Here is a 25,529-nt window from a genome sequence, read left to right as displayed (position 1 = left end):
AATTGGCCTGCAAGGTTTCCTTTGTACATACTGTATACAGGAATGTTAATTACCAGAGATGGGCACTTTACCCTTTTTTACCGGTCCGTCCTCCGTCCGCGAACTGGGTACCCTTTCGTCCTCGTCCCTCCGTTCATAAAAATAATCGTCGACCCCGCCTGTACTCATCCTTTATTATTAAAGTGCTTCCGTCCTTAAATTCCGTCAGTTCGCCCCGTCGTGGGTTCGATCCCGGCTCCGGCCTCCCTGTGTGGGGTTTGCATGTTCTCCCCGTGCCTGCGTGGGTTTTCTCCGGGTACTCCGGTTTCCTCCCACATCCCAAAAACATGCATGGCAGGTTAATTGATCACTCTAGATTGCCCCTAGGTGTGAGTGTGAGTGTGGATGTTTGTTTGTCTGTGTGTGCCCTGCGATTGGCTGGCAACCAATTCAGGGTGTCCGCCGCTTACTGCCCGAAGACAGCTGGGATAGGCTCCAGCGCACCAGCGACACTTGTGAGGATAAGTGGTATAGACAATGGATGGATGGATGGATTATATTAATGTCAGACTATGCCTGTGCAATGCACATTAAAAAGTGCAGTTGATCAAGGCGGCTCCGTGGTATCACAGAAAAGAATAGTGATCTTTCTTTTCAAAAGAACCCAACACAACACGTTAGTTGATATTTGACCCGGTTATGGACGAATAGAGGGACGGACGAAAACTCACTTCCGTCCTTGCTTAGTCCATCTTTTTTAAGAGACTTCTCATCTTCTGTCCGTCTGTCCACAAAATGGGTGTCCGTCCGTATCGTCCTGTGTGGAGTTAGCATGCTTATGAGGGTTCCCTAGCACATTCCTAAAAGATGCATAATTATTTGAAAAGTCAGAATTTGAGTGTGAATGTGAATGTGGATGGTTGTTTCGTATATACAGGTGTGTGCCTTGTGACTGACTGGTGACCAGTCCAGCGTGTATCCTGCCTCTCGTCCAAATTAGTGGGGATAGGCTCCATCTTACCGCCGACTCTACCAAGAACAAGTTGTAGAGAACATGGATGGAATACTAATCTAATGATTTTCATAAAAGAGCCATCGAGAAGTAGAAATTCAAATTCACTCTGCAATTACTTTCGCTGAAGCAATTATGCTACGGAAGAGTATGGCATACATCACAGCAAAGCATAGCAATCCCCAGATACAGTGCTGTGAGTGGAATGGGTTACATTAGTAGGTGGAAATGGACCCTTCTGGCGGTGACATAACATCATTTATTTTCCGTCTTTGATTTGATGAATGTATTGTTAGGAATAGACCATTGTTTCAGTAATCTAAGTGTTTGAATTTTAAAAAGTAACTTTTTAGAACAAGCGGCACATTTTGCTGAAGCTGTGCTTTGTGTCCTTGCAAATGAAAAGGTGCTTACACCATGGAAGCACCTTTCATTCATTAGATTAGTTTCTTTATCATCTCACCATATCTTGCTTGAAGTATCATAGATATCCATCTCAGCATGGATTCTGGCTATCAGGCAAATTATTACTTTCCGTGGAGTCTGTGTAGAGCATCTTAATTAAAAATGGTCTGTTTTGGTCTACAGTACATCGTATAACACTCACATGTCAGTGTGACTTGGGGGTGTGAATGCTGAAAAGATGTTTTTTCTTATAGAAGACATAAGACCAGTGGGGTAACAAAAGAAGAGTGACTGAGTAAAATGGAGGTTGGCAGGCTGACATGGTTTCTGTGATAACACAATGATGGACAGGGGGGAGATATACTTGGCTCACTCTATGTAAAAATATGATTGTGGTCATCCATGCATAAGACTATTTATGGTCTGGATTGCACAGACGTCACAGTGCATACACAAAGTACTTTATCTCACAAAACATCCAACGCAAAATTTGTAGAACTCAGAGGACAAACATTGATGCATGACTGCATATGTAGAGTATAGCCAGATGTCTCCTTATTCCTGACATTTGTGTTGTCTATTTTTCAGGCTGTGTTTGACTGTGTTGTGAATTCCCTGAAGAATGTTCTCAACATCCTCATCGTCTACATCCTCTTCATGTTCATCTTTGCTGTTATCGCTGTGCAACTTTTTAAAGGCAAATTCTTCTACTGCACTGATGAGTCCAAGGGTCTAGAGAAAGACTGCAGGTACACATTTTACAGTCTTTGGCCTTCCTCTAATTTCTGGGTAGCACTTTTAAACCCAGCGAGAGTTTTTTTTCTGTCTTTCTTGATTCCAACTGAGGCTCTTTCTCTTCCCGTTTCTCAAAGGGGTCAGTTCCTGGACTATGACAAAGTGGAACGCGGACGTGATGTGGAAGCTCAGCCCAGAGAGTGGAAGAAATATGAGTTCCACTACGATAATGTTCTCTGGGCCTTCTTAACGCTATTCACCGTCTCCACAGGAGAGGGCTGGCCTCTGTAAGTTAGGATAATCAGCACATTCAAGCTGCATATTACCATCACTCATGATCAAGAATCAAAGTAGAAACCAGTGATCCAAACATTAAAATTTAGCTGTGCCAATTTGAGAAAATGCAATACACATGAAGACGAAATGAAATCCAATGTATTTCTTCGGCTTTGTATGTTCATTATTCAATCAATGCTCATTGTATAAATACCTTGTGTCGTTCAAGTAGTCCGTGCCAAAATGAATACATTCATCATAATCATCATCGCTGCCAAGATCCACCTAGGGCTGTTAGACTATTTGCTGATTTGAGTTACATGACGGGAAAGTAATTAATTTAACTAATTACTGTTGTCACCTAATGTCTCGCTCAACTTAATTGACAGTGGCAGCGCAATCATTTCAGTAGAAAAGCTCAACTTTGTTTGCGATAATATGTTTTTATGCAAAAATCTGAACCAACTGCTACAACAGCTAACCACTGAGCAATATGATCACTAAGTGCAGTTTATCTTATTCTGGTGCACTTTGGAACGATTAAATGTTTATCTGACTCCATTTTCATTGCAGAGAGTTAAGGTCAGATTTTGAACCAAAGGTCATTCTACTATAGTGAGTCCTGTACGTAGTTCTGCCCTAGAGGTACTATAATGCTGTAGTTGGTACACCAAAGGAAATGTTCTAAAAAGTGGTGTGGTAAGGATCGGTTGGTGACAGAATGATTCGAATTGGAGTCTCAGCAATATTTTTCACCACACAATTCTTTTATCTCCTACGAAACATATCATCATGTGGTTTACCAAGATTTTTTGTCAACACATGCCTGTATTGTACTGTGAATCGAACCACATTGCAATCAATTTGTTAGTGAGCTGTCTCACGCCTTACTCGAGTCGCACACATCAGAAAATAAGTAAGCGTTCATAAGTGAGTGTTCAGGTTGTCTCCTTTTGTGATTTGCAGCATAGTTTGTCAACTCCCCAAAAATCTTTACAATATGTTCTATGCAGCCTCACTAGTCTAAACAGAGCATTCTGATTGACATTGTGTTTGAGGAATATAAATTAAGTCATAAAATCCACTCGTTTTTAGCCCTCTCAGGGGACGGCCATTTTGTCACTTGCTATCAACTGAAAATAAGATCACAGCTGCTCAGGGCTCAGGAAACAACCAATCATGGCTCAGCTTCAGCAAACAGGAGAGCCGTGATTGATCATTACCTGAACCCTGAGAAACTGTGATGTCATTTTCAGTCGACAACAAGTGACAAAATGGCCGCCCCCTGAGATGGCCAAAAACGGGTGGAATTTGCTGCTCAATTCATATTTCACAAATGCAATATTAATCAGAATGCTGTTTAGGCTAGTGGAGGCGCATATACCATATTATTGTAAAAAACATTTTGAATTTGACTTCTCCGTTAACCCATCCACTGCTAGAATTTTCAGTCCCCCTTTACCCTAACGTTTGAAAAATAATCTAAATAAATTCCTGGGATTGAATGGCTGGACTGTGAAAAGACAAGTAAATTCGTCAATGGCAGTGAATGAGTTAAGAATCCAAACATTCAATTCCAGGTATGTATTTGCATGTTTTTGCAAATATTGTCATGCGGTAGGGTAAAGAAGGGTCTGAAAATGGCTGGCAGGGAATGAGTTAATGGAAAATGTATGAGTAATGTTTATAGTTATTGACTGAAAATTACTTCTGATATCTGATATTTTTTCTTACATTATAAAGCAGCCGTTGCTTTACAGGATGCAGTGCATTTCTACACAGATGGTGTTTATAAATCATCACTCTAAATGACATTATTCACTTTCAGGGTGCTGAAGCACTCAGTGGATGCCACCTATGAGGACCAGGGCCCCAGCCCAGGTTTCCGCATGGAGACATCCATCTTCTATGTGGTGTACTTTGTGGTGTTCCCGTTCTTCTTCGTCAACATATTTGTGGCTTTGATTATCATCACCTTTCAAGAGCAGGGAGACAAAGCCATGTCTGAGTGTAGCCTGGAAAAGAATGAGGTATGAGAGTGGAAGTTTTTATCGGCTTGTCTACATTTTTCACGTTGCGACTATAGTATTCATGCTTTGCTAAAGGCACACTGATCTTCCGTCTCAAATTCTTCATTGAAGTATGTTCAAAACAAATGAATTTGACCGTTACAATTTGTGCACACAAGCCAAATTGCAAAATGATGTTTGTTTCTGTATTTTGTCATCTCCATCCCACAGGGACTTTGATTGAGGCTCTTTTTGTCTTTACATTATTTGCTTGTGATCACAGAGCATTTGTAGTCTCATCTTTTTATGATATAACAACACTCAAATTTTTTTTTTGATGCAAGCCATCTGCCGCACTTAGTTTTAAATGCTGATTGACTTAGTTCTGGTTGGAGTAAAGCTCCTTATTCTAAACAGAATTTCACACAGTTTCTATTGTGTCTCCTTATCAAACAGAGGGCTTGCATTGACTTCGCCATAAATGCCAAGCCGCTGACTAGATACATGCCGGAAAACAAGCAATCCTTCCAGTATAAGATGTGGAAATTTGTGGTGTCGCCTCCATTTGAATATGCCATTATGACTTTAATTGCCCTCAACACTGTGGTGCTGATGATGAAGGTGAGTTACAGTACGATATGTATTCCTCAGAAAGAAAAAGTTACATCACACAAATTGAAGACTAGAGCTGCCCTGAAAAAAGTATTTTTATTTTATCTAGTTACTTTATCTCGTGCACAAACAACATACCTTTTGATATTTTTATTTTGTCATTAGTCAGTAAACACAATCAGGAAATAACATGGTTTTACTGAGATGTCTATTTATTAGCAACAGAAATAGCCTGTTGAATATTTCTATTGATAGTGCGCCATTATTATAGGTATGTTCCTACATAGACTGTCATATATTATGGAGCCCTGGGACAAGGGATCGTGAGTGAATTATGAGGAAATATACCAGAGTAGGCAGTGCATACATCACCTTCTTGCGTTGTTTTGTACAAAACAGTCCAAATTTGGGGGTTGTTTTGTACAAAACTGTCCATTTTTGGGATGGTTTTCTGCAAAACAACCCAGAAAGTTGGTTCAAATTGACCCAAGTAGTGGATCGGTCCTTTTTTGACCCCAAATTGTGTTATTTTTAACCCCAATTGTTTTTAGAGTGCTGGAGTTAAAGTTCATATTGAGGGGCCTCCTTTCTCCCCTTGCACCTCCGAGCATTGTAATGTTGCGGATTATAAACACATTAGTCGTTCCTCGAGCGCTTTCGTCAGCCACCGTACCGTACACTTATGTGCCTTTTACCTTTCCTCCTCAGTTTTATGGAGCACCAGACCTTTACGAGTCCATGCTGAAATACTTGAACATCGTCTTCACTGCCCTCTTCACTCTTGAGTGCATCCTTAAGATTATTGCCTTTGGTCCACTGGTGAGAATGTGCTCCTATTGCACTCTGCAAACACTTGTCCGTATTTATTTATTTATTTGTACTTTTTTTTAATGATTATTATTCTCTGTGAAACTGACTGCAATCCCAGACAATTGCTAAAATCATCAGGATTCTTTAGAAATTCAGTCTCTAGTGTTGAATCTTAAGAAAGCCGAGCAAATTAAGAAACAGTCACAGAGCACTACTCAGGGAAACATTATTGTAAAATACTGAGTTTAGGTCTCAAACTCCAGACAAAGATGCAAAATTACTCATACCGATAAGCACAGCTAAGAAGGCAGGAATTCAAAGATGTGATACTTTGCATTTCCACATGGAGCCATCTGGTCTGCATGAACTGTTTCATCTAAAGCGTAGTTCTGGCTCTTAATTTGCTTTTCTTACACACCAGTTACCTCCACATGTTTTGTTGGAGCTTGCAGAATGTTCTCAGCCTCTCCCACTCAGAAGTGTATGTACAGCACCAGGCTCTACTTTTAGACAGCATTTGCTAGTCACTGCATATAAACGTTGACTATTTATTCTCATCTATTATTTTACGACTCTCTTAACGAATCCTAATGCTTGTCTTAAGGAAAGATTAATGAGGATTTCATTTGGGAGCTGTCAGATTCTGCTGGAACTTCAACCATTATAAATTACATGTGACTGTTTTTATTTTTAGCAGAACGGGTCACAATAAAATCGGTTGGTTTGTATTTTAGAATTACCTGAAAGCAGCCTGGAATGTGTTTGACTTTGTGACGGTTTTGGGAAGCATAACAGACATCCTGGTGACAGAGATTAAGGTAAGACCTGCACCTCATCGAGTGCACCCTCTGGCTCACCAATCCCTCAATGGTAACATGAGCACACTGTGTTGTGTATGCTAGCAACTGCAGTAGGAATTCACCCACAGCAGAAGGATGTGCACGTAGTTAAGCTAACTAGCTGCTTTCAATGATGAATAATTGAGTTTCAGATTCTCAAGGCAATTTTTCCTTGGCCAACAAAAGACATCTTGGTTAAAGTGGTCAACATGTAAATGGCAAAATCAAAATACTTTTCTATGTTCTTTTCTTCACACAAGGCTGAACAAAGCAAAGCTTCAAAGGCATAGTTTTCTCTAACCTTTCATTCTTCATTTTGGCTTCTTGATTATAAAAAAATCACTAATGTAAGCATGCATCATGCATTTACTACTGTAAGGCAGCTATGAGAACTGACTCTAGTAATGGACCCATTGATGGAATGGAGGACTGAGGCGGGGTATTGTGGCGTTGTATGTGGCAGATGTACTTTCTATCTTTGTGTGCTTTTCTCATCATATGATTGTTGGTCTGCGCTCTGTCTCTTTTCTCTCACATTCCTTTCTCTGTTTCTCTTGTCACTATCTCCATCATCTGCTATGCCTTTCCTGGCGCCTGTGCCCTCACTCTGCCCTCCGTGTCACAACTGACACAGACGGTAAGTGGCTTTTCTTGTCGGCTGCTGATTCTTTCATTTTTCCTCCCTATGGTTTGTTTTCTCTTGCTTGAGTCAAGTCAAGTGTTTTTTTCAGTGTGACATGTTGCTGAGACTTAAGAGAGATGACATCGTGATTTATCGAAATACATGCACACATATATGTAGTAATATAAATATATATTAGGGATGGGACGGGTTATAACGCCACGATATTTCTCGTCCCTGCACCGCACGAGATCTATTTTCTTTTGACGGTGTTTTGGAATATAGCAGATGATAAAAGGAGCTATCACCGAATGGGAACTCCCGAGGCCAAATCACGGAGTCGCTGTTGTGACCGACAACGCTCGCAACATGGATGTGGCGATATGTGAGGCTGGCTTTGAGCCACACATTAAGTGCTTACCGTGCAGGCAATGAACGCAACGCTAGTGCGGCTGGTCCAAAATTGGCCGCGTATCATGTTTACGTGTCAAGCGTATAGTTTTTTTTTTTTTTCACCGATCATGCATGAGTGAGATCGGCCGATATCGATTCAGATCACATGGAATATCTGTATATTTTTCCATTTATTTATGGTGACTGCTATTATGCAATATTAACTATTAATTATTATTATTATTATTATTATTATAAACGCACCGTAGTCTCCCAATTGCTTGTTCTTCAAATGTCGGATTAAGTTGGTTTTGTTGAAACGTTTGGCCATGCTCCCCGCGCGAGCTACCTTTTCATGGCATATACAGTATTACAAGACGCAAACTCCACACACACGCTTAGCAGCCTTGTGTTGCGTCCCTCCCCTCTATTCGCAGTGGAGGCACGGCTGCGTTAGGGAGCCTGTCTGGCGGCGCGTTTCAATTGGAGTCAATGTAGCTCACGCGGGCGGGCGCGGATGCATGCAGGGCGACGCGAGCGATGCTTTTGGACAGAGAGACGTCGTCGCGTGTTAAACAAATCAACTTGTTTGCCATTTCGTCTCGCGGCAACCAAGCATGAGCTGCGGGTGATCGGATGTTTTGATCGGCAAAAAAGACTTTGATTGAATATTCCGATCACATAATTTTTCATGAAAATCGGCCGATTGATTTAATTTGATTTATTGAACATATAAACAACATGAAAAACACGAAGGAAACAAAAAAATAAAAATAAAGGGTCAGTACTTATCTTAATTCAGTAAAGTTTATATGTTCAAGGGGAGTAGGAAGAATTAAATAACTTGTAGAGTCCTACCCCTTGTTCATTATAAAATATTGGAAATCATGTTCTATTAATACTAAGGTGGGTTATTCACAAATACAGACACACATTTACCTGAGCAACCTTCTCTGATTTTGAACAGCTTCTGGAGACTGTGGCAAAGTTGATTATAGTAGGCTTTATACATTATTTGTGCTGTTTTAAATTCAACTAAGTCATGGAATTTGAGAGTGTTTAACTTGATAAATAATGGATTAGTTAGTTCTATATAAGATGAGTGGTTAATAATTCGTATGGCTCTTTTTTGTAGCTTAAAGATAGACTGAGTGTTTGTTTTATAAGTGTGTCCCCATATCAGGTACGGCAGTAATAATGAGCAATATAATATATATAAAGATGCCTTATTTAGGATATCCTTGGTTTTATAAAGGATACCTATAGTTTTTGAGGCAGGACTCAGAAACAGAAAACCCAGATAGATGTTGACAAAAAATAGTTTACTTACAGCTATACAAAAACTCGCAAAAACAACAAAGTTCGAATAAGAGTGCTGATAATGGAAAAACCAGGAAAACGAGACTAACAAAAGACGCTTGCAAAAGGCAAGGATCATAAAAACAAAAATTGCTTGTTGTGCCAAGACAAGAACACAAACCAATTCCGCGTGAACAAAGGAAACTTGAAACGAAGGTTGCTTGTCATAAAAACACAAGATAATTCCAAATCTGTAAAGGTTTAACCCAGAATATTCTTAACAACAAAAAACCCAATACTTAATATGGCCAAAAATGCATCAAAACAAGAAGAGTGAGTGTGAGAACGTCTAGAAAATTCAATACTTGGCGACTATAGTCAGGTGCAATCAAAGGAATAACCTGACGAGGCACAAATGGTTTGGCAGTCCTTTTAAACTAGGCTGATTACAATGAGAGGCAGGTGCGCCACTGGAGGGAACTGGCCACCACTCCATCTGGAAGGAAAGAAAAAAAAAACATCTGGTGGACTACCTGGCTTGGACGGGTTGGACGAATGGAAATCACGAAAAAGGGACGGGTCAACAATCCAGGAGCACACTGCCTTCCCAGTCGACTAGGTACTGGACACCCCTGCCCCTGCGCCCTGAGTCCAAAATCTCCTTCACTGTGTATACCAGACCACCATCGACCAACCGCGGAGGAGGAGGCGGAACAGAAAGAGGAGCCAGAGGACTGGACGACACCGGCTTGACCAGAGAGATGTGAACGACTGGGTGGACCTTCAGGCTAGGCGGGAACCGGAGCCTGACGGACACAGTGTTGACGCCGGCCTTTACCGCAAACGGTCCCGCGAACCTCAGCCCTAGTTTACGAGACGAGCTATCCAGATGCAAATCTTGAGTATACTGCCACACCTTCTGGCCCACCTGGTACGAAGGTGTTGGTCGTCACTGCCGATCCGCAATCGTCCTATTGCGGGACGCAGTGCACGTCAAGGCAGGTTTGGTCTCCTTCCAGATCCTACGGGCCCTCCGTAACTGGAGCTGTACCGACGGGAACTCCACCAGTCCCTCCTGAGAAGGAAACAGCGGTGGCTGGTAGCCATAAGCCGCCATGAACGGAGACCGCCGACAAGACAAGAGTGTTGCGCGCGCACTCAACCCAGGGCAGATGGACAGCCCAGGACGTGGGTTTAGACCACACTAAACGCACTGAAGCGCTGCCTCCAAGTTCTGGTTCGTGCGCTTGGACTGTCCATTTGATGGCAGGTGATAGTTGGGGGACAGATTTGCAGTGACCCCCGAGGGCTTGGCAGAACCATTTCCATACCTCGGAGACGAACTGGGGACCACGATCGGACACAATATCCTCTGGGATCCCATGTAGCTGGAATACGTGCTGAACGAGGTTGGCGGTCTTGAGGGCAGAAGGTAACTTGGAAAGAGCTATGAATTGGGCGGACTTGGAGAATCGGTCAACAACGGTGAGAATGACAGACTTGCCCCCGGAAGAAGGAAAACCGGTGATGAAGGCGAGAGCAATATGGGACCAAGGGCGAGGCGTAACCGGGAGAGGTTGCAACAATCCAGCAGGCGGCTGGTGGTCTTCCTTGCTGCAGGCACAGGCAAATCAGGCCTTGACAAAGCCGATGACGACTGCAAAGACTGACGTCTGTCCTGAGCTCCAACCACCGGAAATGTTGGGAGATGAGCTGGAGGGTACGGTTAACCCCGGGATGACATGCCACCTTGGAGGAGCGGCCCCACAGCAGCACCTCGGACCGCAGCGGTGGGGACAAAGTCTCCCACAGTCTTCCATCTGGGCATCCGGTACTGAGGTCCCTCTCAGTGCCTCCAGTATCCTCTGCTACACCTCCCGTCTTACTGCTCCCACGATGCACCCCTCAGGGACAATGGTTCCCAGTTCAGAACCTTCTTCCGCAGGGTCATGGATACGAGATGCCTCTGGGTCATGACAAATCTGAATTTAGATACATTTTTAAAGAAGACTATAGGTCTACTTAAAAAATGTATCTGGATTTGATCTGATTGTATCTGGAGGTGATTTTAGTTTTTGCAACCACTTGATGAAATAAAATTGCGTAAATTCAATAAAAAGCTTTATAAAACCTTTCCATGCTCAATGTTTAGACATGCATTGTTAGTGTATAGCTCATACGTGGCCGTCTTTTGTTGGCCTCTCAATAAGTATTTTCCGATTATGTCATCTTCCAAACCGCTTATCCTATACAGGGTCGCGGGGAGTTGCTGGAGCCTATCCCAGCCGTCAATGGGCGAAGGCAGACTACACCCCGAACTGGTCGCCAGCCAGTCGCAGGGCACACATAGACACTGTCACTGAGCGGGAATCGATCCCACGCTGCCCGCACACAACTCAGGCGTGTGTACCACTACACTATCAGCGGACACCATTTTCCGATTACCGGTTAAAAAAACAAACAAAACAGTACAAATGAAAGGGAAATAGTTTCTCCTAAGGTTGTTGTTTCGCTGTGAACGTTTTCCTGTTCCCTTTCATCTCCTCCAGGACAAGATGATTAACCTGAGCTTCCTGCGGCTGTTCAGAGCGGCCCGGCTCATCAAACTGCTTCGGCAGGGCTACACCATTCGCATTTTGTTGTGGACGTTTGTGCAGTCCTTCAAGGTGAACAAACAGTTCTCATGCACATTTACATACAGAGTGGAAAGGAGTTACAGTCTTGACGTTCAAAATGCAGATAACGCAGGCGAGTAATTATTCCCTAAGTATAAGAAAGCAACTGCATTAGTTTGCTATTTTCCCACTGTGATTTATTTAGAGATAAACACCACAAGTATAAGACAAACAGAAGGCTAAAAAGGTTGAAGAGGCGACTGCAAACTCTGTTTACTATAAAAATTCGCAAACTAGCACTGGCAAGGCTGCAGATAGATCATGTCATGTTAAATCCAAAAAGCCAAGTTACAGCTGAAGGAATTTATAGCAGGTTTAATGTCAGTGGTGAGAGCTTTTATTAAAGACGAAAATGGACAGTAATTGGTGTGTTAAAAGGTGGCTATTTAATTACAGCTAATGTCTCAGCCCAGCAGGTAAGGTTGAAAGTTTAGATTGTTAAACAAACCTGGTGGATGCTCATAACCTGCAGCGTAAGTCAGATGTGTTTGTGTGCAAAGAAAGAGGCATAACAGAGAGGCACTACTCAAGTGTTGACATGGACATGTCTGTGAAACGGAGACAGAAAATCTGAAGCCTTCTGTACTGTACAGCCTTGCGTGTGTTTGTGTTTTTAGGCCCTGCCATATGTTTGCCTGCTCATTGCAATGCTCTTCTTCATCTATGCCATTATCGGGATGCAGGTGAGTTGTTGCATGCACGTCACGTAGATGGACGTTTTAGAATGGACGTTCCACTTCATTTTATTTATCCTAAAACAAGATAAATCATTCTAAAACATTTATCCCATTCATTCTACTTATGATTTTTTTTTTCTACATTTTGAATCTTATTAAGACGGAAGTAGAAATGAACTGAAATAATGCGGTTGGACAAATGTGTACACCTCTTATAAGTGAGATGTGGCTGTCTTCAGAATCAAGCAATCACATTCAACCTCATGTTAAATGGGAGTCATCACACTCCTGCCACATTCACTGGACCATGATGAAGTCTCCCCAACACATGTGGTGAAATGTGCTATGGTCCATTGTTGAATTTTTTGGTCATAATTTATGATTCTGCTCATTGATTTTTTTTTTCATGTCAGCATATAAGATGAATTCGTACAGTATATCTTTCAGCTTGTGTGCATATGACTGCGATTTTTCACCTCTTGTAAACAGTATACAGCGGATTTTGTTGCTGTTGTTGTCAGTAGGATGAACGTGCTATGTGGCAAATACATATTTAAAGCAAAATGGTTTTACTGCACTGACAGTGTGTGAGTCACACAGCTGTTTGCACTCTCTCTCTTTAACATGTTCTCATCTTTCAACATATGCTACAGCCAAAGAAAGAAAGATGATTATTTTATAAACAACCACTTTACTGTACTTCAAATAAATAAGTAACGCTTAAAATGTGAATTGTTTTGCGCTATAAAGTGGAGGTCTCTTGCCTTGTTTTAATCTTAGATGAAGTTGTCATCATTCAGAGTTGGTGTTCAAAGTTACTAAATTGAAAAGCTCCACAATAATCCAAATATTTCAACACTTCCAGAAACTACTTTGAAAGCAACTTTGCACATTAAAGATGATTCCCTCCCATTCCAGGTGTTTGGTAACATCGAGCTGAATGAGGAGACTGCAATAAATCACCACAACAACTTTCAGACTTTTTTCCAGGCTTTAACCCTTCTCTTCAGGTGAACACACACACACCCGCACTCTAAACATGCTGACACAATCATAAATATTGCTCCGGGCTCAAATTGTGTCTTTCCTTTGTATTTTTTATGCATTTTGCAGGAGTGCCACTGGTGAAGCGTGGCATGAAATTATGCTTTCATGTCTCAGTAATCGGTCATGTGACAAACTCTCAGGAACTTCAGGGAAAGAGTGCGGAAGTGACTTTGCCTACTTCTACTTTGTCTCCTTCATTTTCCTCTGCTCCTTCTTGGTCAGTAATTTCGGCCCTTGTAAAACACACTAATAGAGTAATTCCGTCAATGTGATTCAAGCAGACGTAGGTGCATATTTTCAGGCCTAAGAAACCATTAAAGCGGAAGTCAACCCTAACATATTTTATTCAAGAATATGTTCCCAGTAGGCCCACTAGTTGAAACACGGCATTCTTGTTAATTTTGCGTTTGTTGAATATAAAGCAGCAAAATACACTTGTTTTAGCCCTCTCTGGGGGTGGCCATTTTGTCTTCGACTGAAAATGACATCACAACTGCTCACAACGACCAATCACGGCTGACCTCTTTTCTCATTGTGAGCAGTTGTGATGTCATTTTCAGTCGACAGATGACAAAATGGCCGCCCCCAGAGATGGCTAAAAATGAGTGGATTAACACTTATTCCACACAAACCTGACTTCAAGCTATCAGATGCAATGTTAAATGTACATCGCCAACCAATGAGTGAACAGTATCAACGGACATTACTAACACTTGATAACTTACAACGTAACTATAACAGTCATCCAATCAGTGTGCTGATGGGAGGGCTCCTGCACACAGTGCGCACTGATTGGATGGCCATTTTCCCGCCGAAGGCCACCAATCGGAAAGAAGTGTTGGCACAAGGCACCTGTCACATTGCCACATGAAGCAATTCATTTGGTAATAATGTAATTTCTTTTGGTACATGTTAAATATTGCAATAATATCGCAATCACATTATTCATCACTCATTGCATGTCACATTTTTCCAATATCGTACTGCCCTACTACAAAGACGATGTATGTGAAAGTTAGGCAAAATCTTGCCACACCTGAACTTTTTATGAAAGCCCACTAGTTGAAACAGGGCATTCTGATAAATATTGCACTTGTAGAGTTAATCCACTCGTTTTTAGCCATCTCCGGGGGGGGTCACCTCTGTCAACTGAAAATGACATCACAGTTGCTCACAACGACCAATCACGGCTCAGATTCAGAAAACAGGTCAGCCGTGATTGGTCGTTGTGATGTCACTGTCAGTCGACAGAAGACAAAATGGCCGCCCCCAGAGATGGCTTAAAACAAGTGGATTAACACTTATCCACAAACGCAATATTAATCAGAATGCCTTGTTTCAACTAGTGTGCCTGCTGGGAACATCCATCCATCCATCCATTATCGATACCGCTTCTCCTCACAAGGGTCGCGGGGCGTGCTGGAGCCTATCCCAGCTGTCTTCGGGCAGTAGGCGGGGGACACCCTGAATTGGTTGCCAGCCAATCGCAGGGCACACAGAGACAAACAAACATCCGCACTCACAATCACACCTTTAATTTATAGTGTCCAATCAATTTACCATGCATGTTTTTGGAATGTGGGAAGAAACCGGAGTACCCGGAGGCAACCCACGCAGGCACGGGGAGAACATGCAAACTCCACACAGGGAGGCCGGAGCCGGGATCGAAGCCACGACCTCTGAACTGTGAGGCGGACGTGCTAACCAGTCGACCACCGTGCCGACCTGCTGGGAACATATTCTTGAAAAAAATATGTTTGAGTTAACTTCTGCTTTAAAAGCAGCTCGCTATGTAAACTTTGAGAATCTTCGATGACCTGTTTTGATTGTTTTCACATGTTGTCAGATGTTTATGCATGTTTGTTTTCCCTTCACTAGATGCTGAATCTATTTGTTGCTGTCATCATGGACAACTTTGAATATCTGACCAGGGATGCCTCCATTTTGGGTCCTCATCACCTCGATGAGTTCATCCGTGTATGGGCAGAGTATGACCCTGCTGCATGGTAGGTGCTTCAGTTGATCTCCATTGTATAGCGATGCTAGAAGAGGATCTTCTGCTGAGGGTCTCGGTGTTCCAACTGAATGATTTAATGCCATTGAGAGGGGGAAAAAAAATCCCATCTTAGAATCACCAGCGGGGTGAATGACAGCCTGAGCCCCGTGCCAACTGAGAAGGGTGACAAGCCCTCAGCCGGCGTGCCTGATGCATGGAAATCCAGCAAACGTCCCCTCCTTCCTGCTAAACCAAGTGCCTCTAAAGATATTAGTCAGTCACGGACTCACGACACTGTGAAGGGAAGACATTTTCCCACTAGTGGGACAATACAAGTTTTGCTCTCTGCCACACTCACCCTGCTCTACTTTACATATTTTAGCACGGAGAGTAAATCCTAAGGCTAAGTAGATTCCGGATTTACTGGAGCCTTGTTTATGAGTCAGGACTGCTGCTAAGTGAGCTATAAAACTGTCATTTTCTGACACATGAGAGATTCTCTTAAAATTCCAATTTAGTTCAGTAATTATAAATGATTTGATGTCAGTGAGACCATATTCTGTGTTTTAGCATAATATAGATGAGTAAATCATGTAATTAAAACACGAAAATGAAGCGATTTAATTGAAAATATTTACACATCTCCAAGTGTGTACTATGTCTGATGGGGGTGGATTGCCCCCCCCCCCCCTCCTTGTTTAATGGGTTTAAAACACTCATGTTAAGATTTTGAACATTTATGTAAAATTGCCCTGACAAAGGATACGTGTACACTACAGTGGATATAAAAACTTTACACGCCCCTGTCAGTTTTGAGTGATTAAAAAAATAATAATAATAAAGAAGAGTCATTTCAAAACGTTTTCCACCATGAATACGACCTGCAACCTGTACAACTCAATTGAAACATTGTTTCACATTTTGTTCCTTTCACAAATGAAATGATGTGGTTGCACACGTTTGCACACCCTCTTATCATTGTTGGTATGTTTGGCACAAGCACAACACTGCTCATATCACCAAAACAACACCATACCTTTGTGGTGATGACAGCAGTGTCATGCTTCTGGGCTGTTTCATTTCAAGGGATCCGAGACATTAGATGAGGTGCAAGGAATTATGAACAGTTTGAAATAGCAATCAGTGTCAGCACATTCCACTAAAATGCACAAAAGTCAAGAAAAGCCTACTAGACTAGCTGACATTTATTAGGGGTTAATCAGAGCCACTAAATTGTTGTGTGTGCAGACCTTTTTAAACTTTTAATTTCAGTGTGATTAGTTCTGAACACAGTTACCGCCCAGTTATAAGAGGGTGTGCACGCTTGTGCAACCACAAAATTTGGGGTTGGTTTTTATTACCCCCCCTGCCCCACATCCCCAGTACCCTCCAAAAAAAAAGGTGACAAACATTTTTCAGTGTCCGCTGATAGTGTAGTGGTACACACGCCTGAGTTGTGTGCGGGCAGCGTGGGATCGATTCCCGCTCAGTGACAGTGTCTATGTGTGCCCTGCGACTGGCTGGCGACCAGTTCGGGGTGTAGTCTGCCTTCGCCCATTGACGGCTGGGATAGGCTCCAGCAACTCCCCGCGACCCTATATAGGATAAGCGGTTTGGAAGATGACATGACATGACATTTTTCAGTTGAGTTGTGCAGGTTATAGGGCCACATTAATGTTGGAATTTTTGGGGAAATTAATTATCTTGGACTCAGTTGTATTTATACCACAAAAACCTGGCATTTGAACAGGGGTGAGTACACTTTTTTTTGGATCCACTTTTCTTCACTGTACGTTCCGTGGCCGTGGCAGCCCCGTTTCAGGCAACTGTGGACTGTGGGTTGATCGTGAGACAATGCAGGGGAACGGGATGGACGCATGTGACAGGCCAATATTTGCTGTGGATGCCCGGTGAGATTTTAAAACTGTCGAAAAGTTTGTTCCACCAGTAAGCTGTAGTGAGACTGGGTAAATACAATTAAACTTAACAGTACATAGTAAAGTATAATCAAATCTTGGATGTGTTTTGAGTTCACTGTGCAGTCTGCGTGGTGTAACTGTGTACGTAAATAATGGGCTCTTGTGCATGTTTTGCTACAAGAGATTTATTAGTGACTTTATTGAATGAATACTACTAATATTAAGCATCTTTTGAGCAACATTGTGCTCCCTTAACATTGAAGCAGAATCTGGACAACAGTCGAGCGTAAACATGCTCCAAAGCTGCTGAGAGTCCATGATTCATTTGTACAAATCCTTGACAGAACTTGAGAAACTTCAACCACCCAACACCACAGGTTGGGAAGGGAACGTACTGGCATCTGTGGTAAACCGGGGGCCGAACCGTTCTGTGCCTTTGAGCTGCTGGGACTCACATTTAGGAAACAGTGAAAAATAATCATCGGAATTCCACATTGCATTACGTTTCAGGCAAATGGGCTGCCATGGCTGCCGGGAACATACTGTGGTGTAAACGTAGCCTGGAATGAATGATTGTGCTGATGTGCCAACCAAATTATAATACAGTGGTACCTCTACTTACGAACGTCTCTTCATACGAAATTTTCAAGTTACGAAACGCTTCAACGGGAAAATATTACCTCTTGTTACAAAAGAAATTTCAAGATACGAAAGGTAAAAATACAGTATGGGCCGGTACTCAAAGCTCCGGAGTTTCCTGAACGCAACATACTCATAGCTGCTCTGCCTTTGGCTATTACCTAGCATCTTCCTGGCATCCCATTGGCTAAGAGGGACCTCTACCGTATATGTCTATGTGTGTAGATAGACAGGTAGATAGATATATACGTGTTAAATATGTCTATGCAGCGTCCTCGTCATTCGCCCCTCGGGCCATGAGATGTTCCGATAGTTTAACGTGAATTAGAAACGAGAAAAAGAAAGAAAGAGATAATAGAAAAGTATGAAAAGGGATGCGTTTGGTTGATCTCGCCAAAGAATATGACCGTAATGTATCGACAGTCGCCACGTTATTAAATCAGTTCTTTACAAAACGCCAGGCACAAACCACTTCTGAGAGAGAACATGAACCAAAGAGGGCAAAAAGCGATGAGGACAGCAATTAAAAGGTAAACGACCATCATTTTTATTCTTTACTCTATTCTTTGTTTTATACATTATGCACAACTCTCATTTATTGTTCAACAATCTAATTGTAACATGTTTGTATTTGTTACATGTTTTGATGCATTTTTATTCTTTGGTCTGAATATTGGGGGGCTTCGAACGGATTAGGGCATATACATGGAAAACACGTCTCTACTCACAAAATTTTCTACTTAAGAAATTTCTTCAAGAACCATTTAATTTCGTAGTAGAGTAGAGGTACCACTGTAGTTGGAAAAAGAACTATAAAAACAATTTTAAAAAATGCGAACAAATGTACCTGTTGTTTAGTATATAAAGTGTACATCTTCAGTATATCGTCGCTGTCCGGCAGAAACATCACATGTCCAAATAGGGTCAAATTCATATTTTTTCACAAATCGTTACTATTGGACTCTTCCCCACTTCGTCTGTAATTTTTACACAATTTTAGCTAGGTGAAAACTGCTTGAAAACAAATACATTACTGCTCTTGAACGCAACTTATAATTGAGAAGTGTTGTAGAAATGGCGCTTCTACTTCTGTCACTACTTCGGTTTCCTCGTTCTGCGGAAGCTGTGTGGCGTAATTGTCGCCTCTGTTTAGCATTTGGATATTTTTTTTAGACAATGAGTGAAAATAATAAGGTCAGCTACATTTAAGTTGGCTTGTTTGTTTAAAATCGATCCCTGAGGTGCTTGATTGCAGAAGTACCCTCGTGTGTCACGGAGGTAAGTCTCCGTTTCATATTAATAATAAATGGGCTTAGTTGGCTCATTGTTTTATTCATTACGTCGCTCATTGCAAGGAATTCAAGAAGATGTTGTACGGGGCGGACTTTGTGTTTGCACTGTCTTAATCAATGCCAGCGTTAAATTAGCGATTGAATGTATTTTTTAGGTAGTATTATGTTGACGTGAGTGTGCCATAACAGTAGAAGGTATAATACACATTGAACGAAGCAGTACCTGCGAACTCAAACAAGCTGCCGTTTATATTTATTTATTTATTTTTACTTCCTGTCAAGTTGTCAATTTGACAGTACAAGAATTCCACCCGACAGCGACGGTATGTTCTTTTTGAGCATTGAAGTTATGACCAAGCAGAAACATGAGATGACCTCTGACCTAACATCACTGATCATGTCTTATCTTTTTCAGTGGAAGGATATGCTATCAAGATATGTACAAATTGTTGCGTTTTATCTCACCTCCACTGGGCCTGGGGAAGAAGTGCCCTAACAGGGTGGCCTATAAGGTTTGCACTCTCTCACAGTCCTTTTGTTTTCAAAGGGACTGTGATGATTTGGACCGTGAATGTCTGTTTTCATTTCCTGAGGTGCCAGAGAACGACATGGGCACACATGCATACAAATATGCATTGATCCCTTACTAACCAGCATGCAGCTAACCATGGCAAGTTTAAGAAACAACGCCACAAGTGAGGCTCATACGAAAGACACCAAACAAGATGTTTTTACACAGAAATGAATGCAGAGTTATGAGCTTTGTGTGCTTTGTTTCCACTTTGGTTACTGCTATTGTATTTTAGCATTAGAAGATAGAGGGCATCTTGAATGAATACTCCACCGCTATTCTGGCATTTAAGATATTTAGCGTTGTCTTATGAAAGGCTTAAAGCGAAAGTCAACCCAAACATATTTTTTTCAAGAATATGTTCCCAGCAGGCCCACTAGTGGAAACAGGGCATTCTGATAAATATTGCGTTTGTGGATAAGTGTTAATCCACTTGTTTTTAGCCATCTCCGGGGGCGGCCATTTTGTCTTCTGTCGACTGAAAGTGACATCACAACTGCTCAGAACGACCCATCACGGCTGACCTGTTTTCTGAATCTGAGCCGTGATTGGTCGTTGAGAGCAGTTGTGATGTCATTTTCAGTCGACAGAAGACAAAATGGCCGCCCCTAGAGATGGCTAAAAACTAGTGCAATTTGCTGCTTAATTTATTCTCCACAAACGCAAAATTAATCAGAATGCTGTGTTTCAACTAGTGGGCCTGCTCGGAACATATCCTTGAAAAAAATATGTTTGGGTTGACTTTCGCTTTAAAGACAATGCAGTGACTTTGACAGAGGTGTCTTGAGTGACCAATTGCGATTTAATCTTTGAAGCGCAAAATACAAACAATACACACTGTGTTTAATTATATCAATCCAGATGTTTACTACACATTTATTACATACACTGGCTGTGAATGATGTGGTGGTGAACCAGCGAGCATCTGGACAACTGTTAACAATTATCACATGAGCAGCTTCTCAAATTAATTAAGCCCTGGAGAGCAAAACCATTTCCACTGACATTCATTTGTAAACAAAAAAACAACAAATCTTTCGGTGTTACAGAAGCTATATAAAATGTTGTACTGTAAAGTAGGGATGCAAAATGCGTTTATAATATGTGTATCACAGTAAGTTTCATATGAAATTGTATGCTTTTATCTGACTTTAACTTGACTTTAAGCTATCAGATGCAACCTTAAATGTGCATCGGCAACCAATGAGGGAAAAGTATCAATGGACATTACTAACACTTGATAACTTATAACGTAACTATAACAGTCATCCAATCAGTGCGCCGATGTCACGTTTTTCCACTATCGTACTGCCATACTACAAAGACGAGGTGTGAGAAAGTTAGGCAAAATCTTGCCACACCTGAACTTTAAGATTACAATAAAATCACCCAGAGCATATGTTAGAAGAGTTTGAACATACACACATGCACTGATTCATAGATTGTAATGTCGATCATCATTGTCGATAGTATGTTTTGCTGGATGATTAATCCAATCAGGACAAAATGATGTATGGATCATATGGCTTTACGATAAAAGCAGGCTGCCCTGTAAAGCCATTGTAACTAATGTGGATATACTTTTTCGAATAGCCTTTGCATTTTATTCTTAAAAAAATCAAAGTATTCATTTAACACAAAATGCTCTCTAACTTCTGAATGCACAACTTTCACTGGGATGCCTCCATCTAGGTAGTTCTCCAGAGCCTTCTCCCTAACGATCGTCTCTGGGATCCATTCCTGAATCCTTAACTCCAACAAGGATTCCATATCATGATATCCTGGAAATCTTATTAACAAGGATTTCTGTGTCCCTTTCTCTTTCCCCTCCCCACTCTCCTTGCCATTTTTCTTGTTTTGTTTTGTTGATGAAACTTTCCCCACCCCTCCTTCTTTACTGTACCATCTCACACATGGGAAATCTCCATTCCTTCCACCATGGCCTCCTCCTATCATCTCTGCGGAAAGTGGCCGCATGACTTATCGTGATATGTACGAGATGCTTCGAGACATGTCCCCTCCTCTAGGTTTGGGAAAGAAATGCCCACCCCGCATCGCCTATAAGGTAGAATCCCCCCTCCCCCCTCATCTCTCCGTTGCCTCGTTCAGTCACTGCTGGTATCCTGCTTCCAACTGTCAAACACCATCCAATTTCTGTCAGTGTGTCACATTCAGAATCTTCTGGGCTGCTGATGTATCTTGTTTTCCCGTGAGGCCCCATAGCATTGTCATGCTTTGTGAGGGTTTGTTGACATTTATGTTCGGTTTGAAAAAAAAAAAAAAATTCTGGATAGATGATCTCAAGTCGTTTCTCGTGGAGCAGGGAAGGCCAAAGAAAAACCTCTACGAAACTTAGACCAGAATCCAAACTGGGAATAGAAAACCATTTTATTAGTTAGATATTTAATCTCAGTAGCGTGGGGTTTTTATAGCATTTACAGTACTTAATTGTTTTTAAAGGCACAATATGTAGAATGTTTTGATTTTTCAATGATCATTCATTTTAAAGACCCACTATTCATTTCAACAATATGCAAAAAAATATTCTCTATCACATCAACATAATTATTTTTATATAATGGTAGATTGGGGCACGGTGGGCGACTGGTTAGCACGTCCGCCTCACAGTTCAGAGGTCGTGGGTTCGATCCCGGCTCCGGCCTCCCTGCGTGGAGTTTGCATCCTCTCCCCCTTTCTGCATGGGTTTTCTCCGGGTACTCCGGTTTCCTCCCACATTCCAAAAACATGCATGATAGGTTGACTGGACACTCTAAAGCCACCCTAGGTGTGATTGTGAGTGCGGATGTTTGTCTCTGTGTGCCCTGCGATTGGCTGGCAACCGATTCAGGGTGTCCCCCGCCTACTGCCCGAAGACAGCTGGGATAGGCTCCAGCACGCCCTGCGACCCTTGTGAGGATAAGCGGTATCGATAATGGATGGATGGATAATGGTAGATGATGTAACCTCTACTTCTATTACATAGGGCGCGCCACCCCTACAGGAGGCTGCCATCTTTGAGCTACGGATAGTCGAAGGAGACAAACTTAGCGAACGTAGTTCCTAAGCATCATGAGCACTGCATGTGTAAAGAATGCAATATACTTACTTCATGACTTGAGGGAATACTAGAAGTCATTTGTGATGACATTTTTCTTGCACCTCTACTGAAGAAACTGTTGGTAGGCTTGTGACGTGTGGTCTCGTTTTGAAGCGAGTGCTTCAAAATGCATGGCTTCCATCTTAGGTCGTTTCATTCCATTAGTTGACCACTAGATGGCATTGAATACTACACATTGTCCTTTTAAGGACTTTAAATGAAATTTTAAAATAATGTAAACACATTTAAACAAAACATATATTGAGAGAGAGAGGAGAGCAATGGATAACCCAAAAAATTATGCAGTGTAAAAATTGTATACATTAAAAACTATAACTTTTCTGAACTAACAAATTCATATCAAATACGTCAATAATAATGCTCAAAGATGTACAGTACATTATTGAAGCCGTAACTTGGTGCAGTCTTAAAAAACAAGATTAACGCGGAAAATGTTAACATTACAAGATCAGGCTTTGGTGAAAAACAGTAACTCCATTTTCCTTCTTTTCAAATTTACACCACCTCAAACTCAATAAGTGTGCCGCCATCTGTTGGTCAACAGTAGAATTACAGTTCACCCAATAAACAGGAGTGTTTGACCAAATAGATTCAGATTCACTAAATCACATATCACACTGAGCAGCGAAGGTTAGCAGATGCTTTGTTGATCTTTCATATGCGTTCATTCAATGTCAAATTGTTCATGTTAAAATTTTCTTGGCGACAAGAAAAAATATTTGCAAGTATTGTAAGTAACTGTTGGCGAACGTCTGGCGAACGTCTTCGCGGCCGTTTGCGATCCAATGAAAAATCAACATTCGCAAACACTCGCAAACCTTCACCGCTCAGTGGCATATGGGCTTTAAATCATTGCGTGGCTTTTGCATGGCACTAACGTAAAAATAGAGCAAAACAATCGCATCTTATTCACAAAGCATGCCCAGATGTCGAAACGCTTCACTAACTGCGCTGCCAAGCAGATTGTGTCTCAATGCTCCGGTGTTATTTGCACGTTTAAAAGAGGTCAATATACATATCGCCCCAATATTTGGGATTTTAGAGGAGTGTTTTCCTCTCCCTCAAAAATGCTTATAACGTATAATGATGTGGTCAGAGATTTAGTCTGTGGGCATGAGTACAGATGTGCATGTGAATTTTGACATTCGGGAGGAACCAGGTGCAAACTGCTCTAAGCTGTCAAACTTTGAGGCGTGTTTCCGCTGGTATATCATCAGCACAATATCCTTTATGAGTAGGATGTTAAGATGGTGCAAAATGATGAAGTGCAATTGGAGTTATGAGCGACCAGAGTTCATTCTTTGTGAATTTGGGCCCGAGTTGTTAACCGTACAAAAAAAACACCTGCAAAATAGCAGGGCCGAGAACCTAGAACCTGTGCTACTGTATAATCTGAATCCTCCATACTGTATGTGTGAATGTGACCGTAAATGGTTGTTTGGCTATTCCCTGCAACTGACTGGTGATCAGTGGTGTACTTTGCGTCTTATTCAAAGTCAGCTGGGATAGGCTACAGCACACTTGGAACCTTAACAAGAATCAGCCCTATAGAAAATGAATGGATATATATTTAGTCTTTCTATAGAAAGACATATCTCAAAGCAAGAAGTCAATTACTACGGTTCAATGAAAGCAGTTTCTGCTGCTAACTTACAGTATTTAAGACTTCAAAGGAGCTTCTCAATTTAGATGCAATGCATTTAAATGACAATTTTAAATCACCTTGCCATAACTTCACTCCCTGCTTATCATCCTGTCTCAACTAGCTTTTTTTTTTTTTTTTACATATTTTTAAATTTAACCTCTTTATTTAATAATTTATAAAGTTTTACTTTCTGTTTACGTAGTATTGTAATCTGATCTCTACACAAGTACAATTAGAATATTGACAGTGTGTGGCTTACGTGTGAAAAATCACAAGGAAAGAGGAATGCACAAGTGTAGCTGTTGGGCACCAAAAACGGAGTATGAATCAAAGAATAGGAACTTTTAAGAAAGTGTTGGTCTTTTATTTTGATTCACATGCAGCGTTGCTGACACTGGGACTTTTCAAATCTCCGCTGTGACTTTATCATGGGTGTTCCTACCCATTTGCATGATGTGTTGTGTTGTTATCCGGCACTCATGTCCTCAGCTGACACCTTTCTGCTATGTGTTTCTCAGTAATAGGCGCAAGACTTTCCATAAATACACAATACTGCGCATTCTCCCCATTATTTCCCACCTCCTTTTCCTACATGTCATCTCTGTCATTGTCTTTTTTGCACTGTTTGTGATGCTTCAAGTATCTGGATACAGATGCGCATGTACCTGCCTTGCCGCAATGTGAATGTCTGGATGTGAAATCTGCATGACCAATAAATACAATGCAACACAGACTGGAATGGATCACCGATGATTAAAACCAATACCGGCTGCATACAATAGTCCACGCTCTTGTGGCTCTCAGGATACAGTATGTTATTTGACTACACAATTAATACTAGTCGACATAATGAGCATAACAAAAAATCTGTTGATTTAAAAGTGTTAGAGCCTGATAATGTTCCCCCCCTCCTTTTTTTTTTCTTAAATAGGATCTTTAATTCACAGAATGTATGTGCT

At 41.5% G+C, this 25,529-nt stretch overlaps 1 protein-coding gene across 2 annotated transcripts in view; it reads left to right on the top strand.

Moving 5' to 3' along the window:
- Positions 1 to 25,529, top strand: part of cacna1bb (calcium channel, voltage-dependent, N type, alpha 1B subunit, b) — a 176,178-nt gene that overhangs the window by 131,516 nt on the left and 19,133 nt on the right. The window contains exons 29-41 of one of the 2 annotated variants that reach the window (XM_086052698.1): positions 1,985 to 2,145; positions 2,269 to 2,418; positions 4,236 to 4,437; positions 4,873 to 5,037; positions 5,737 to 5,847; positions 6,573 to 6,656; positions 11,541 to 11,657; positions 12,284 to 12,349; positions 13,262 to 13,353; positions 13,457 to 13,607; positions 15,269 to 15,396; positions 18,406 to 18,474; positions 21,776 to 21,872. In XM_086052698.1, coding sequence (XP_085908824.1) covers positions 1,985 to 2,145; positions 2,269 to 2,418; positions 4,236 to 4,437; positions 4,873 to 5,037; positions 5,737 to 5,847; positions 6,573 to 6,656; positions 11,541 to 11,657; positions 12,284 to 12,349; positions 13,262 to 13,353; positions 13,457 to 13,607; positions 15,269 to 15,396; positions 18,406 to 18,474; positions 21,776 to 21,872 — 1,593 coding nt within the window. The remainder of the gene's footprint in view (positions 1 to 1,984; positions 2,146 to 2,268; positions 2,419 to 4,235; positions 4,438 to 4,872; positions 5,038 to 5,736; positions 5,848 to 6,572; positions 6,657 to 11,540; positions 11,658 to 12,283; positions 12,350 to 13,261; positions 13,354 to 13,456; positions 13,608 to 15,268; positions 15,397 to 18,405; positions 18,475 to 21,775; positions 21,873 to 25,529) is intronic. The other variant, XM_086052699.1, reaches the window with a different exon arrangement.

The sequence above is a fragment of the Filicampus tigris genome, chromosome 15 (assembly GCF_054856515.1).
Source record: "Filicampus tigris isolate MCC_2025a chromosome 15, RoL_Ftig_1.0, whole genome shotgun sequence".
Taxonomy (NCBI): Eukaryota; Metazoa; Chordata; class Actinopteri; order Syngnathiformes; family Syngnathidae; genus Filicampus; species Filicampus tigris.
This window is presented reverse-complemented; position numbering and strand designations above follow the sequence as displayed.